At 38.9% G+C, this 15,387-nt stretch overlaps 1 protein-coding gene across 1 annotated transcript in view; it reads left to right on the top strand.

The window, feature by feature from the left end:
• PRKAR2A (protein kinase cAMP-dependent type II regulatory subunit alpha) overlaps positions 1-15,387 on the top strand; it is an 85,418-nt gene that overhangs the window by 52,991 nt on the left and 17,040 nt on the right. The window contains exons 5-8 of the mRNA XM_049862191.1: positions 5,020-5,126; positions 9,214-9,367; positions 13,220-13,321; positions 13,476-13,550. Of these exons, the coding sequence (XP_049718148.1) occupies positions 5,020-5,126; positions 9,214-9,367; positions 13,220-13,321; positions 13,476-13,550 (438 nt within the window). The remainder of the gene's footprint in view (positions 1-5,019; positions 5,127-9,213; positions 9,368-13,219; positions 13,322-13,475; positions 13,551-15,387) is intronic.

Here is a 15,387-nt window from a genome sequence, read left to right as displayed (position 1 = left end):
CCATCACAACTACCAGCCATTCTGATCAGGGCCACAATAAATGGATCATGATAGAATGAGAGAGGAATGTAGAACACAACACAAATTCTTAAAAAGTTCAGACTTACTGGACCAGTTTAGATGAGAGAACTCCCTGAGACTATCACTCTGAGATACTTTTTAAAACTTGAACCAAAACTATTCTCTGAGGTCACACTTTAGCTAAATAACTGATTGGCTCATATAAAGAATATCACCTGTGAGTACTGTGCTTCTTTAAAAATTCATCTATATAAGACCAAACGGTCGACAGTTGCTCTAAAGCAAAGATGAGAAGGTAAGGGGGCAGTAGACTAAATTACTCCAAACGGAAAAACTAGTATGGAATTAATGAGAATGTTGATACATTGTGAAAAATGTAGCCCATGTCACTGAACAATTTGTGTAGAAATTCTTAAATGGGAACCTAATTTGCTGTGTAAACTATCACCAAAAACACAATAAAATATTATTTAAAAAAAGACATTTCACCAAAGAGAACGTTCAGATGGCCACCAAACGTGAAAAAACGTTCAACATCATTAGCCATCAGAGAGATGCAAATCAAATCCACAATGAGATACCACTTCACTCCCACTAGGGTGGCTAGGAAACCCTGGTGTCGTAGTGGTTAAGAGCTATGGCTGCTAACCAAAAGGCCAATAGTTTGAATCTACCAGGGGCTACTTTGAAAGCCTATGGGACAGTTCTACTCTGTCCTGTAGGGTTGCTATGAGTTGGAATAGACTTGACAGCAACAGGTTTTTTTAGGGTGGCTAAGATAAAAAAAAGATAGTAACAAATGTTGGTAAGGATTTGAGGAAATTGGAACCCTTATCCATTGCTGGTGGGAATGCATAGTGGTACAGCCACTGTGGAAAACACTGTGGCAGTTCCTCAAAAAACTAAAAATGGAACTATTATATGACCCAGCAATTCCACTCCTAGGTATATACCCAAAAGTCTTGGAAGCAGACTCAAACAGAGACTTGTACACCACTGTTCATTGCAGAACTATTCATAATAGCCAAAAGGTGGAAACAACCTAAATGCCCATCCAGAGATGAATGGATAAACAAAATGTGGAATACTACTCAGCCAGTAAGAGAAATGAAGTCTGATACATGCTACAGTATGGATGGAGCTTGAAGACATTATGCTGAATGAAATAAGTCAATCACAAAAGGGCAAATATTGTATGAACTCACTTATATGAAAAGACAAGAAGAGGCAAATATATAGAGACTAAAGTTTACTAGTGTTTACCAGGGGTGGGAGGGAGGGGGAAAGTAGAGTGGAGTTATTGCTTATGGAGTACTGAGTTTTGGTTTACAGTGATGGAAAAACCGCATTGATTAAGGGTAGCATTGCACAGCTGATTAATCACTGTCAATAAGTTGTACACCTGTAAAAAGTTAAACTGGCAAAGTTGCATGATGGATATATTTACAACAATGACAAAAAAAAAAAGTGTTAGCTGCAGAGGCTGCTTATGCTTATATACAACCAAACACCTCATGAAATTTGGTTCCTTGATTTGGAGGTTTACTGTCATGGTTTCATGGGATATCCCAGTTAATTGGCTTAATAACGTGTTTAGTGCTTCCGTTCTACCCTCTAGTTTGTTGCATAGTTCTGGGGTCTTAAAAGCTTGCAAGTAACCATCCAAGGCACATGAATTGATCTGTATTCACCTGGAGTAACAAAGGAAGAAGGAGAGTCAGGAATAGGAGGAGGAAATTGATGTGTGGCTAATTGCCTGCATGAACAACTGCCTCCTCTGCCATGAGACCAGAAGAACTGGATGGTGCCCGGCTACCATTACTGAACATTTTTTTTTTTAATAATAATTTTTATTGAGCTTTAAGTGAACGTTTACAAATCAAGTCAGTCTGTCACATATAAGCTTATATACACCTTACTCCATACTCACACTTACTCTCCCCCTAATTAGTCAGCCCTTCCAGTCTCTCCTTTTGTGACAATTTTGCCAGTTTCTAACCCTCTCTACCCTCCTATCTCTCCTCCAGACAGGAGATGCCAACACAGTCTCAAGTGTCCACCTGATACAAGTAGCTCACTCTTCATCATCATCTCTCTCCTACCCATTGCCCAGTCCCTTCCATGTCTAATGAGTTGTCTTTGGGAATGGTTCCTGTCCTGGGCCAACAGAAGGTTTGGGGACCATGACCACCGGGATTCCTCTAGTCTCAGTCAGACCATTAGGTCTGGTCTTTTATGAGAATTTGGGGTCTGCATCCCACTGATCTCCTGCTCCCTCAGGGGTTCTCCGTTGTCCTCCCTGTCAGGGCAGTCATCGGTTGTGGCCGGGCACCATCTAGTTCTTCTGGTCTCAGGACGATGTAAATCTCTGGTTCATGTGGCCCTTTCTGTCTCTTGGGCTCATAGTTGTCATGTGGCCTTGGTGTTCTTCATTCTCCTTTGATCCAGGTGGGTTGAGACCAATTGATGCATCTTAGATGGCCGCTTATTAGCATTTAAGACCCCAGATGCCACATTTCAAAGTGGGATGCAGAATGTTTTCATAATAGTATTATTTTGCCAATTGACCTAGAAGTCCCCTTAAGCCATAGTCCCCAAACCCCCGCCCTTGCTCCACTGACCTTTGAAGCATTCAGTTTATCCCGGAAACTTCTTTGCTTTTGGTCCAGTCCAGTTGAGCTGACCTTCCGTGTATTGAGTATTGTCCTTCCCTTCACCTAAAGTAGTTCTTATCTACTAACTAATCCCATTACTGAACATTTTGATCAAAGATTCTATAGAAGGATCCAGATTAAAAAGAGGAAAAATGCAGAACAGAATTTCAAATTCTCATGAAATCCAGACTTTCTGGAGCCATGGAAGCTGGATGAACCCCCAAAACTATTGTCTTAAGATAATGTTTCAACTTTAAACCAAAAATACCCTCTGAAGTCTTCTTAAAATCAAACAATACCAAAAAAAAAAAAAACCAAACCCAGTGCCATCTAGTCGATTCCAACTCATAGAGACCTTATAGGATAGAGTAGAACTGCCCCATAGAGTTTCCAAGGAGTGCCTGGTGGATTTGAACTGCTGACCCTTTGGTGAGCAGCCATAGCACTTAACCACTACGCCACCAGGGTTTCCAGACCAAAGAGCAGCTTAGCTTAACTAGTAAATGTCTGATGTGAGCATTATGCTCTTTTAAAGTCTGTCTGTATGGGATCAAATTGACAACAACTTGAAAGATTAGATAGGAACCTTAGGGGCAGTGAGTTTATGTTAATGAAGGGGAACAACTCAGAAAAGAAGGATGAGGATGGTTGCACAACTCAAAGAATGTAATCAATGTCACCGAATTGTACATGTGAAAACTGTTGATGTACGTTTTGCTGCAATAACAAAAAAGACCTGGCGATCTGCTTCCATAAAGATTACAGACAAGAAAACCCTATGGGACAGCTCTACTCTCACATAGAATAGATGAGTCGAAAACAACTCAATGTCACCCAACAACAGTATTCCATTGTATGATAATGCCAGTTTGTTTATTCATTCTTCCACTGATGAACATCTGGTCTGTTTTTAGTTTTTAGCTATTATGAATGAAACTACTATGAACATTTTGTACAAGTATTTATGTGAACTGTTTTTTGTTGTTTTGTGTTTTTTCGTTTCTCTTTGGTAAAATACCTGAGGGCAAAATTGCTTAACCATGTTGGCACAGTGGTTAAGCGCTCATCTGCTAACCGAAAGGGCAGTGATTCAAACCCACCAGCCTCTGTGGGAGAAAGATGTGGCAGTCTGGTTCAGTAAAGATTATAGCCTTGGAAACCCTATGGGGCAGTTCTACTCTGTCCTGTAGGGTCACTGTGATGCCATGTGATGCTACCTTGATGGCATCACAGTTGTGACGTCAGCTTGACGGCAATGGGTTTTTAACCTGCAATTGCCTTCTCCTGCCTATTCTATATCTCATGACACTGGTGTTTTTGAAGAGTCCAGGCCAAGAGAAGAAAGTTGTCAGAACAAGAAGCTGACAGCCCACAGGCCAGGTACAGCCAGGCACAGATGTGTGTATTTGCTGTCTATCATATGTGAAAAATTAAATTGGTTGCCAGTGTTTAAAAAGCATGAGATTTCTGTAATACTGGACCCACATTCCACTTGAATGTGAATGGCATGTGAGGAGCAAGCCATCCCTTTTAGTCCTTGTCAGTTTGCACAGTACTCAACATACGTGGAACAGCAGAGCCAAAGATACACGATAATATTAAGTAGCACAGTTGAACTGACAAAACATGGAATTACGCAGCAGTAAAATTGCTCCCTTGGCTGGTTAGAGGCTGTGGTTTTTCACATGACACCAGTGCTCCTCTGTGAGATAACTTCCAGGCATTCCCAGCTGTTTAGATTTGGTGATCCTGTTAAGGTCAACTCCTCTAGGAAGGTGGCATCACATGGCATTACTTGTGACATAGTAGAACCATAAAGACAGGTAACAGGCATGTGGGTGTGGCTGGAAGAACAGGGACTATGATTTAGATTACCTATTTTTGTGTAAATTATGGGATTTTTAAAAACCAGTACTGCCTTAAAAGATTTGCCAATTGTGCTGTGTACTGAGGTACATGAAGGTGCAAAGTGGAATGGTCCCAGGAAAACATTTATTTCAAACAGCACCTAGGTTTCTCTTTGAATGTAGGCAACAGTCTGGTGTGGGGACTTCATCACGTGGCCACAAAGTGAGATAAGCATAAAACCCACTGCCGTTGAGTCAGTTCCGACTCATAGTGACAGTAGAACTGTCCCAGTAGGGTTTCCAAAACTAATCTTTACAGAAACAGACTGCCACATCTTTCTCCTGCAGAGCGGCTAGTGGGTTTGAACCGCTGATCTTTCGGTTAGCAGCCGAGCGTTTAACCACCGTGCCACTAGGCCTCCTAGAGATAAACATAGTCATTACTTTTTTTTCAGCAAATGTAAACGCCATCTTTGCTCCTTGTGTGTACCCTGCAGGAACAGCTTTCTCAAGTCCTCGATGCCATGTTTGAAAGAATAGTGCAAGTTGATGAGCATGTCATTGACCAAGGAGATGATGGAGACAACTTTTATGTCATAGAACGGTAAGAGATTGAGCTTTTCAGCTGTATGACTCTACTCAGTCACATTCAGGATTCAGGGCAAATCTTTATCCCCTGATATGTTCAGCCCAGAGAGAATTTAGGGGCAGGTGATCAAGCTTCCCAAATCCTCATGAGGGGCCACAACCTGCCCCTCTCTGTCTACTGCTGTCTTGAGTCCTCAGTACATCTTGTACTTGTGGAGCCACTGTCTGTAGTAAAAAGTCTCCTTTACAGTTAGGTGAGGTAGGCAGAATGTGCTTTATATATAAACATGATATTTGCTGGTGTTCATATGAATTGATTGAAAAATAGCCATGGTTCTATATTGTCATCTGGATCTTTCAATCCCAGCCTGTTTTAACACATGAATATCCTACCCCAATTTCCATGTCCCCAGGCCCTTCTAACTTTGTCCCAGGTATAAGCTACGTTGGGAGAAATGAAATACGTGGGTTTGGTCTGCTTGCCTTACTGTATCTGTACCTCTTGACCCTTCTCAGTCCTGGAAGAATACCCTTACCAGAGTTCAAGATCAGTAAATGTTTTCACCCAATATCTTCCATTAATTTTTTTGTTTTTTTCAGACTTACGGAAAAGTAGCACAAACTGTATAAAGAATTCTCATATATCCGAGAATTCCCATATGTTAACATTTTACCACATTTGCTTTATCAAATCATTTTGAGAGTACGTTGCAGATATAATAATGCCTCTATCTCTGAATTCCTCAGTATGTATTTCCTAAAAATAAGGACATTCTCATACGTAAGCACAGAACAGCACAACAATCAGAACTTAACATTGGTATAGTACTGTTATCTGATGTACCTTATTCAAATTTTTCCAATTGTTTTCCTGATTTTTGAGGTTCTTTTAATCTCCATCAAGTAGCTGTTCCAGATTCAATTGATCCCGTTTCTTGCTGAGCCTCTGCTTATTCAGGTTCTTGAACAGGAAACACTCTCACTCCCTGTGTAACCTTTGGGCCCTTGAAACCTGTGACTAATTATTAAAATTAGAAGAAATATTTAAAGAGTAAAGATGATGCAAATACTATCTTCTCTAAAAAAAAAAAAAAATGTTTTTACCTTCATCTGTTAGGCCAATGCTCCCTACATAGAAATTCTGTAAGTAGTGACAGAATAATTTTTTAAAGTTATATCAAAGCCTCCAGTAGCTACCTTTTCTCCTTGACCTGTGGTGTAAACCATCTCCGCCACCACCACGACAGGGTTCCCAACAGGCGTCTGCAGTCTGGAAGATAAGCATCCACCTGACATATCCACAGCTTACAGACTGAAATGACTGTCTGCAAAGGGAATGGCTTGTGACATGTGTAACCAAGGGGGGTTATCCTTAGTATGCAGTGAAAGTTATGATTAACAGATAAGAAGGATACAGTAAAAAGATACAGTTCCTGACATCAAAAAGCTCATTGTCTAGGGGGGAAGACAGACCTTTAAGTAGATAATAATTACATTATATAGTGGTAACAGCAATGGAAAAAATGTGTCCCATTATTGGGAAGAGAGCCTAAGTACCAGAGGGCAGAAGATGTTCTCTGTAATGCTGCTGCCTGAAATGGCATGTGTCATTCTCAAAGTTGAGTAGCTAGTGTCTCCTAGAAGAGAGATTTAAAAACACTTAAATGGAATTATTCTGAATTCCATGTTTCCCATTTGTGGGCTTGCTACTTTTGCTGTGTTCAGCAGGCCTGGTACAGGTAGGCCTCCCTATTGACTGGTGAGCTCGCCTGGGAGTAGCATTGGTGCCATGTAACTGATATTCGAGTGATTGGATTTATTCTCTGTTTTTTGTGATACTTAGTGATTTTATCAGACAAATGGAGGCTTTTTGTAGGAAATTTAGAAAATACCAAAAAGAACAGGAAAGAAAATAATTTAGCCATAATCTCATTACCAGAGTATACCCTTCCATTATTTTTTCCTTGCTTTACTGTTGTGGTCACTCCATAGAGACGGGATGGACTTCCCCAACACAAAATCTGGTTCAGACTTTGAGTCTGATGATGCCACACACACACTAAGGGGTTAGAAAAGTTTATTACTTACATAATGAAACTTTCTGGGGAGAACAGGGCAGGCTCCCAAGCAGCTCCAAAATGGCTTTAGAGAACAGGGAGGGACAACTGGCTTGAGGTTTTATGGTGGTTAGGGGGTGAGGGATTTTTTGCACATGGGCCAGGACTTTTGTTGTTTGTGCTTCTGGCTCCAAGGAGGAAGCACCCAAGCTTTCTTCTCAGCTAATTCAGATATGGGCAGAAGAATAGAAACTGGAATGGTGGGGCTTGAAAACTGTCCGCAGTCAAACATAAAAAACGGAGTTAGACTATCAAATTTACATATGTAGATTTTTACATTGATTTTAATTTTTTAAATCTATTTTAAACATTTTGCCATGGAATATAATATTATTCTATGTCATCATTTTTAATGACTGTATAATAAGAATCTAAACATATTTAACCTATCGTCTAGTTTAGATTTCATTGTTTTAATGTTTTGCTGCTGTAAATGTGTTAAAGCATCCCTGTAGTTAAATCATTTTTGGTATCTTTGATTACTTCCTTTGGAATGCCTAAAAATGGAAGTGCTGTGTCAAAGGGCCTCTGTAAGGCATTTGCTATATATTGCTAATTATCCTACAAACACTTTGAAAGGCTTATGTTTGCCTTGGTGGTATGTTGAGAATGCCTGTTTCCCCAAGTGCTTGCCAGTTCTGAATATTATTCTTTGGCATTCATTATACTCAGTATGGACCAATAAACCACATCATGATAAATGGAGAAAAAAATTGAAATTGTCAGTTATTTCAGTCTACTTGTATCAACAGTTAATGTCCATGGAAGCAGCAGTCAGGAAATCAAATGATGTATTACATTGGGCAAATCTGCTGCAAAAGACCTCTATAGAGTTTTAAAAAGCAGAGATGTCACTTGGATGACTAAAGTGTCTGACCCAAGCTGTTGTCTTTTTAATTACCTCATATCCATGTAAACGCTTGTCAATGAAAAAGGAAGACAGAAGAAGAATTGATGCATGAAAATTGCCATGTTGGCAAAGAATATTGAAAATAACAAGGACTGCCAAAAGAACAAACAAATCAGTCTTAGAAGAAATACAACCAGGATACTCCTTAGAAGTGTGGATGGCAAGACTTCAGCTTGCTTCTTCATACACATCATCAGGAAAGACCAATTGCTAGAAAAGAACATCATGTTTGGTAAAGTGAAGGGTCAGTAAAAATGAGGGAACCCCTCAATGAGATGAATTGACATAGTAACCACGACAGTGGACTCAGACATACCAACAGTCATGGTGATGGCACAGGACCAGGCACCATTTCTTTCTGTTGTACGTAATATCGCCATGAGTTGGAGCCAACTCAATGGCAACTAATAGCAACAACAACCAATCAATATGTAGAAAATTGTACCCTTTCTTTATTTTAATGTTTTACATCCTGATTTTCAACAGACTGAAAAGGAAAATCCATACCATCATCTCAATACCTGCAGCAAAATCATTTTACAAAATTCAACTCCCTTTCATGATAAAAATTCTCAGCAAAGTAGAATTAGACAGGACCTTCCCCAACCTGATTAAGAGCATTTATAAAAAACCTGCAGCTAATGTCATACTGATGAAAGACTGAATGCTTTTCCCCTAAGACACAAGGATGTCTGCTCTCACCACGTCTATTCATCATTGTACTGAAGGTCCCAGCCAGTGCGATAAGACATAAATGAATGAATGCAGGCATACAATTTGGAAAGGGACAAGGAATACTGTTTGCAGATGATATGATCAATCTCTATGTAGAAAAATCCCAAGAATGTACTATAAAAAATCTTCTAGAACTAATAACTGAGTTTGGTAGGGTCACAGAATATAAGGTCAAAATACAAAACTCAATTGTATTTCTATATACTAGCAAAAATGAGCTGGGAATTTCCTATGACAACGTTTGTATCATATGTACCTTCTATTCATATACTACTTGCCAATTCTTACATTTTTTAATTATTAGAAGTAATTAATGAAATTGTTTCTTGTCGTTCTTCCAGGGGAACCTATGACATTTTAGTAACAAAAGATAATCAAACTCGCTCTGTTGGTCAATATGACAACCATGGAAGTTTTGGAGAACTTGCTCTGATGTACAATACCCCGAGAGCTGCTACCATCGTCGCCACCTCAGAAGGCTCCCTTTGGGGACTGGTGAGTGAGGGAAATGGTTCAGTATTAAAAACACAGTGTTTGTTGACATATGTAGTAGTTTCCATTTGCCTTTATATAAGCAGAATTAAATTTTATACCATAGAACAACAACATTTATTTCCTCAAAAGAAATCACATTGTAAAGACAAGAAAATCATAATTTAAAGACATAAAAGAGCACTTTACTGTGACATAGTAATGTGGAATTAAAAATGCTCCTGGGAAGCAACAGGGAAGAAGTAGAGTCAGGAATTGGAAGAGGATATGGAATGAGTGGCTAATTCCCTCCAGGAACAACTGTCTCCTTTGCCATGAGATCAGAACTGGATGGTGCCTGCCTACCATCACTGAATGTTTTGATCAAAGATTCTATAGAAGAATCCAGATCAAAAAGAGAAAAATGCAGAACAGAATTTCAAATTCTCATGGAATCCAGAATTTCTAGAGGCATGGAGGCTGGATAAACCCCAAAACTATTGATCTGAGATAATCTTTAAACCTTAAACCAAAAATATCCCCTGAAAAACCAAATAATAATTTAGCCTAACTAATAAAGAATGTCTGCTTTGAGCATTATGCTCCTTTGAAAACTATATAAATGGGAACAAAGTGACAGCAGCAACTCAAAAGATCAGACAGGAAATTTAGAAAGCAGTGAGTCTATGTTAAAAGAAGAGAAACAGTTCTGAAGAGGAAAGGGAAAATGGTTACACAACTTGAATAATGTAATCAGTATCACTGAATGGTACATGTAGAAATTGTTGGATTGGTGTATGTTCTATGCTGTATATTCTCAACAACAAAAAATATAATTAGTTTTAAAAATTGTATCAGAAATAAAAATAAAATATTAGGAGTAAACAAATTCTGATATTTTCCTTAACATCATGATGTGTATTTTGGAATATACACCACCACAGGTATTATTCATCATTGTACTCAAAATGCTAAAGCATGCAGATACAAGAAAAAAGAAATGAGGTATACATATTAGAATAGGAGAAGCAATATAATAATTACCTCTGGGCGATTGGAGTGTTTTTCTCAACAGGAAACCCAAGAAAATAAACTAGAAAAATATTAAAATATTATAATTAAAAGATCAGTTTAAGCGTTGGGTACTGTTAAGCAGTCAGGTGTTGCGGTTATCAAACCCTTATTCACTTGATGCACCAGTGAAAGCAGAAATGGGCATTTGCTCCCCAGTGTTCCATTTTTTCCCATGGAGGAGCCCTGGACAAGGGTCAGGTGGATACAGTGCAGATGGGGGAAGTGTAATTGTCTCATGCCAAGGCACCCCAGAAAAAAGCTCCTGCCTGTTTATGGACTGGTGGACCAAGGGGAGGGCTAGGAGTGGAAAGGTACTGAGCCAAAGTGGAGAAAATTACCTTAGCCAAGGCCCCGATAAGGAGGTCTCAGTGAGACGTGAGGGCTGAGTCCTTGACTGCAGCTCTCTCTAGAAAACTGCAGTGTACTGCCAGGCGAACCCTTGCAATTGTCTGTGGCCAGGCTTGAAAGAGCAGAAATAGTATTTTGGTCCTGGAACTAGAATCTTTAAATTAAACAGACTACACACACACTTCAAATGTTACAAAGATTATTTCATGCTTAATACTGAAATAAAAATTAACCAGAAATAATTTCCCTAAATACATAAGTACTTCCAATCAAAACTCCAGTGAATGCTTTAGAACTTGATGAATTAATTCAGAAGTTCTCTGATAGAGTACAGTGCTTTAGGAAATCCCCAAACTTGCTTTTTTAAAGTTGTAAAAATATGTTTCTTTAATACAGGTTTACTATTTTGATGTTTGGGGTTTTTGTTTTTTTATGAAGAAATTATTGAGAAGAATTGAAGGGCCAGGGTACTATGAAAGAAAAAATACAAAGAATTGTATAACTATAACAAGGAGGAGAAAGAGATTAGGAATTCATTCTAAAAGGATGTGTGGGAAAATGTAAAGTGATTTAGTTGTCGAAGAGTGGACCCAATTTTTTGTCAAATGGTTTTAGAAAAATTTAATTTTAGAGAGGAAACTTTCCTCATTTGATTTTGCTCAGTTTTCATTCTCTGTCAAACTACTATGTAAATGGAAACTATGTGGTTATATTGTTTTAAATTTAACTAATTCATATTTTTATTATGAAGTACTTTAAATACACTGAAAAATAAGTAAATAGTAAAACGAACACTCATGTAACCTCCCCCTCTCCCCCCAAAAAAACAAGTGCTCCTGGGAGATGGGAGATACAATGGTTTAAGGAGATAGATCACACACTTAGAGATCTGGCGATTGAAAAACTCAAGTACAGGTCAATAAATAATGGGGGACTGTAAACTTTCACCTAAAGCACAATAAAATGTTCAATAAATAAATAAATAATGGGGGAAAATAAGTTCTGTTTTAAAATATATTTATGTCAATTACTGGTTCAGGCCAAGATGGAATAGCCCCATTCCTTACTAATCCTAAACTAAAAAACTCTGAACATAATACAACAAACAAGCATACAAAGACGCTGAAAGGTAGAAAGAAGGTGGACTGGCTAGGAAGCCCAGGACTTGAAGAAGGACACAGCAGTGAGTTCTCTGGTTTTCCCTTATGGCTTCCCATATATTCCAGATGGGGTGCTGGAAGAGCCTGCAGCCCAGAATTTCCAACAAATATAGACAAAAACAGCCCCAAGAAAAGGATGACCAAGCAAAACATAACTTTTTCTTCTCATTAAGCAATAAATCTCAACTTCCCTGTCCCCTCAGCCTGTGGTAACCTTGCATCTATTTTCTGTCTGTATAAATTTGCCTATTCTACATATTTCATGAAGTGGAATTATACAATATTTGTCCTTTTGCATCTGACGTATTTCACTCAGCATAATGTTTTTAAGGTTTATCCATGCTGTAACTTGTATCAGAACTTCATTCCTTTTTATGCCCGAGTAATATTCTATTGTATGTATGTATCATATTTTGTTGATCTGTTCATCTCCTGGTGGACACTTGGGTTGTTGCCACCTTTTGGCTATTGTAAATAGTGAACACTGGTGTACAAGCATCTGTTTGAGTGCAATTGCTGGGCCATATGGTAATTCCATGTTGAACTTTTTTCCACATGCTTTACCATTTTGAGTATAATGATGAATACTTGTACCAAACGGTTTTCCACAGTAGTGACTATACCATTTTACATTCCCAGCAATGCAGGAGAAGTCCAGTTGTCCCATATCTTTGCCAACAATGGTTATTTTCTGGGTTTTGTTTGTTTGTTTTTCAATAATAGCCATCCTAGTGCATGTGGTACCTCATTTTGATTTTCATTTGCATTTTCCTAATGACTAATGGTGTTACTTCTTTTTATGTGCTTATTGGCCATTTATATATGTCTCTTCAAGTCCTTTGCCCATTTTCTGATTGGGTTTTTTTGTTGTTTTTCTGTAAATTTTTTATTCCTATGTATTTTTTCTTGTCTCCTCATTGAGATTGTAAACTCTTTGAGGACAGGAACCATCTGATTTTTTTTCTTTTTTTGGAAGGTCCATCTTTTGACATTGAACAGTGACCCTGAGCTCACAAATTTGGGGGAGTTTTTATTTTTTATTGTATTTATGGCCAATAGGTGGCTCTCATCGTACACATGACAGCAAGTGACACCATGTGGGGCATCTGTGTGGCTCAAGCTTTAGGTCTTTTTCTCCCAGTCATGACTCTAAGACTGAAATCTCATTATTTTAAGCACTCAGTTGACAGAGTGCCTTCCATAGTCCTCTAATTTTGTAGTAGTCCAGTTAATTAAACCATGGACATTGTCTTGCACAGGCATTTACCAAATTTTTCATGTTTTTTTCTTGAAGGATCGGGTGACTTTTAGAAGAATCATAGTGAAAAACAATGCAAAAAAGAGGAAGATGTTTGAATCATTTATTGAATCTGTGCCCCTCCTTAAATCACTAGAGGTAAAGTCTATTTGAATAAGAATGTGGTTATGGGGATTGAGGAAAAACTGTTAAAACTTTTGTTAGATTTTCAAAACAAGCTATTCTAACCTGTTTCTGTGACTTTCAGTTGAAGTCTTTTCCTTATAATTGTTGAGTGTGTCCATTTTTTCAGGTGTCAGAACGAATGAAGATTGTGGACGTAATAGGAGAGAAGGTCTATAAGGATGGAGAGCGCATTATCACTCAGGTGAGCAGGGACCTTGTACAGCTGCTTTCCTGGAATTTCCACCCGAAGAACTAGTACATTGTTTGTCTCACAAAACTTTCATGTTCTCCCACTGTTAGGAGCTCAGGCTGCGAGGTACTAGGTCACACTTCCTGCAGAGTCCTACAGAGTCTTTGATGTCCACTCACTGACATATCCAAATCTCATGACTCCATTCACCTTTCCTCGGCTTCTAGTGTGTGTTCTTTAGGATGGCATTTTCTTTTAATCCTGAATAAGCTTCATTCATTGCTATTAAAACCTGGAGAAGGTAGGAGGGTTGTGCCCTCTACCTTCTGTCTTCATTGGCACAAAGGTACCCTCTCAGCTAATCCAACACAAACCAGAGTCCTTAGTCTTCAGTGACTGATCAGATTTGTAAGATGTCTTTAGTATTTCCTTTGTACCTTTTTTTTCATGTTGTTTTTGCCTGCAGTAAGGATCATCACACAGTGGACTGTATAGTACATTTTCCTGTCTAATCAGTTTGCATTTTTAATTATATGTAAAGAATATTAGGGGCTTTTCTGGTATAAGCTTCTTTGGCCATGGTTCTGGCAAGAGTGCTGGGAATATATCTGGTTGGTCTTGGTTAGGTGATGTGCTCATCCCTGAACTCAGTGCTGGCACTAGGAGAAAGATCAAATTGGTCAGGCCTGGGTCCTGGACCCACCCCTGGGACCTATGGGTGGAATTGGCCACACCAGAACCACAACATATAATTAGGCTTATCAAAGAAAGAGAGAGGAACTGCCTATCAACAGACAAAAGAATAAACAAAATGTGGTATACATATACATTGGAATATGTTGTTGGGTGCTGTTGAATCGGTTCCATCTCACAGCAACGTTACATACAACAGAATGAAATATTGCCTGGTGCTGCACCATCCTCACAATCATTGCTAAGTTTGGGCCCATTGTTACAGCCACTATGTCAACCCATCTCATTGAGGGTCTTCCTCTTTTTTACTGACCCTCTACCCTACCAAGCATGATGTCCTTCTCCAGGGACTGGTCCCTCCTGATAACATGTCCAAAGGACATGAGACTAAGTCTTGCCATCGTCACTTCCAAGGAGCACTCTGGCTATACTTCTTCCAAGGAGGACTTATTCATTCTGCATGGTATATTCAATATTCTTCGCCAACACCATAATTCAAAGGCATCATTTCTCTTCCGGTCTTCCTTATTCATTGTCCAACTTTCGCATGCACATGAGGTAATTGAAGATATCATGGCTTGGGTCAGGCGCACCTTATTCTGCAAAGTGACATCTTTGCTTTTAACACTTCAAAGAGGTTTTTTGCAGCAGATTTGCCCAATGCAGTACATCATTTGATTTCTGGACTGCTGTATCCATAGGTGTTGATTGTGGACCCAAGTAAAATGAAATCCTTGGCAACCTCAATCTTTTCTCTGTTTATCATGATGTTGCTCATTGGTCCAGTTATAAGGATTTTTGTTTTCTTTCTGTTGAGGTATAATCCCTACTGAAGGCTGTAGTCTTTGGTCTTCATCAGTAAGTGCTTCAAGTCCACCTCACAGTGGAATATGTTCAGCCATAAAAAAGAATGAAATTCTGATGCATGCTATAGCATTGGTGAACCTTGAAAACATTATGTTAAGTATAATTAGCCAGACAGAAAGACCAATACTGTACGATTCCCTCTACATGAGCTCTCTGCCACCACTGCCATTTGCTGTAGAGTCACCTCTGACTCGTGGTGACCCCATGTGTGTCAGAATTGAACTGTGCTCCATAGGTTTTTCAATGGCTGATTTTTCAGAAGTAGATCACCAGCCCTTTCTTCTCAGGT

This window comes from Elephas maximus, chromosome 20 (genome assembly GCF_024166365.1).
Source record: "Elephas maximus indicus isolate mEleMax1 chromosome 20, mEleMax1 primary haplotype, whole genome shotgun sequence".
NCBI lineage: Eukaryota > Metazoa > Chordata > Mammalia > Proboscidea > Elephantidae > Elephas > Elephas maximus.
This window is presented reverse-complemented; position numbering and strand designations above follow the sequence as displayed.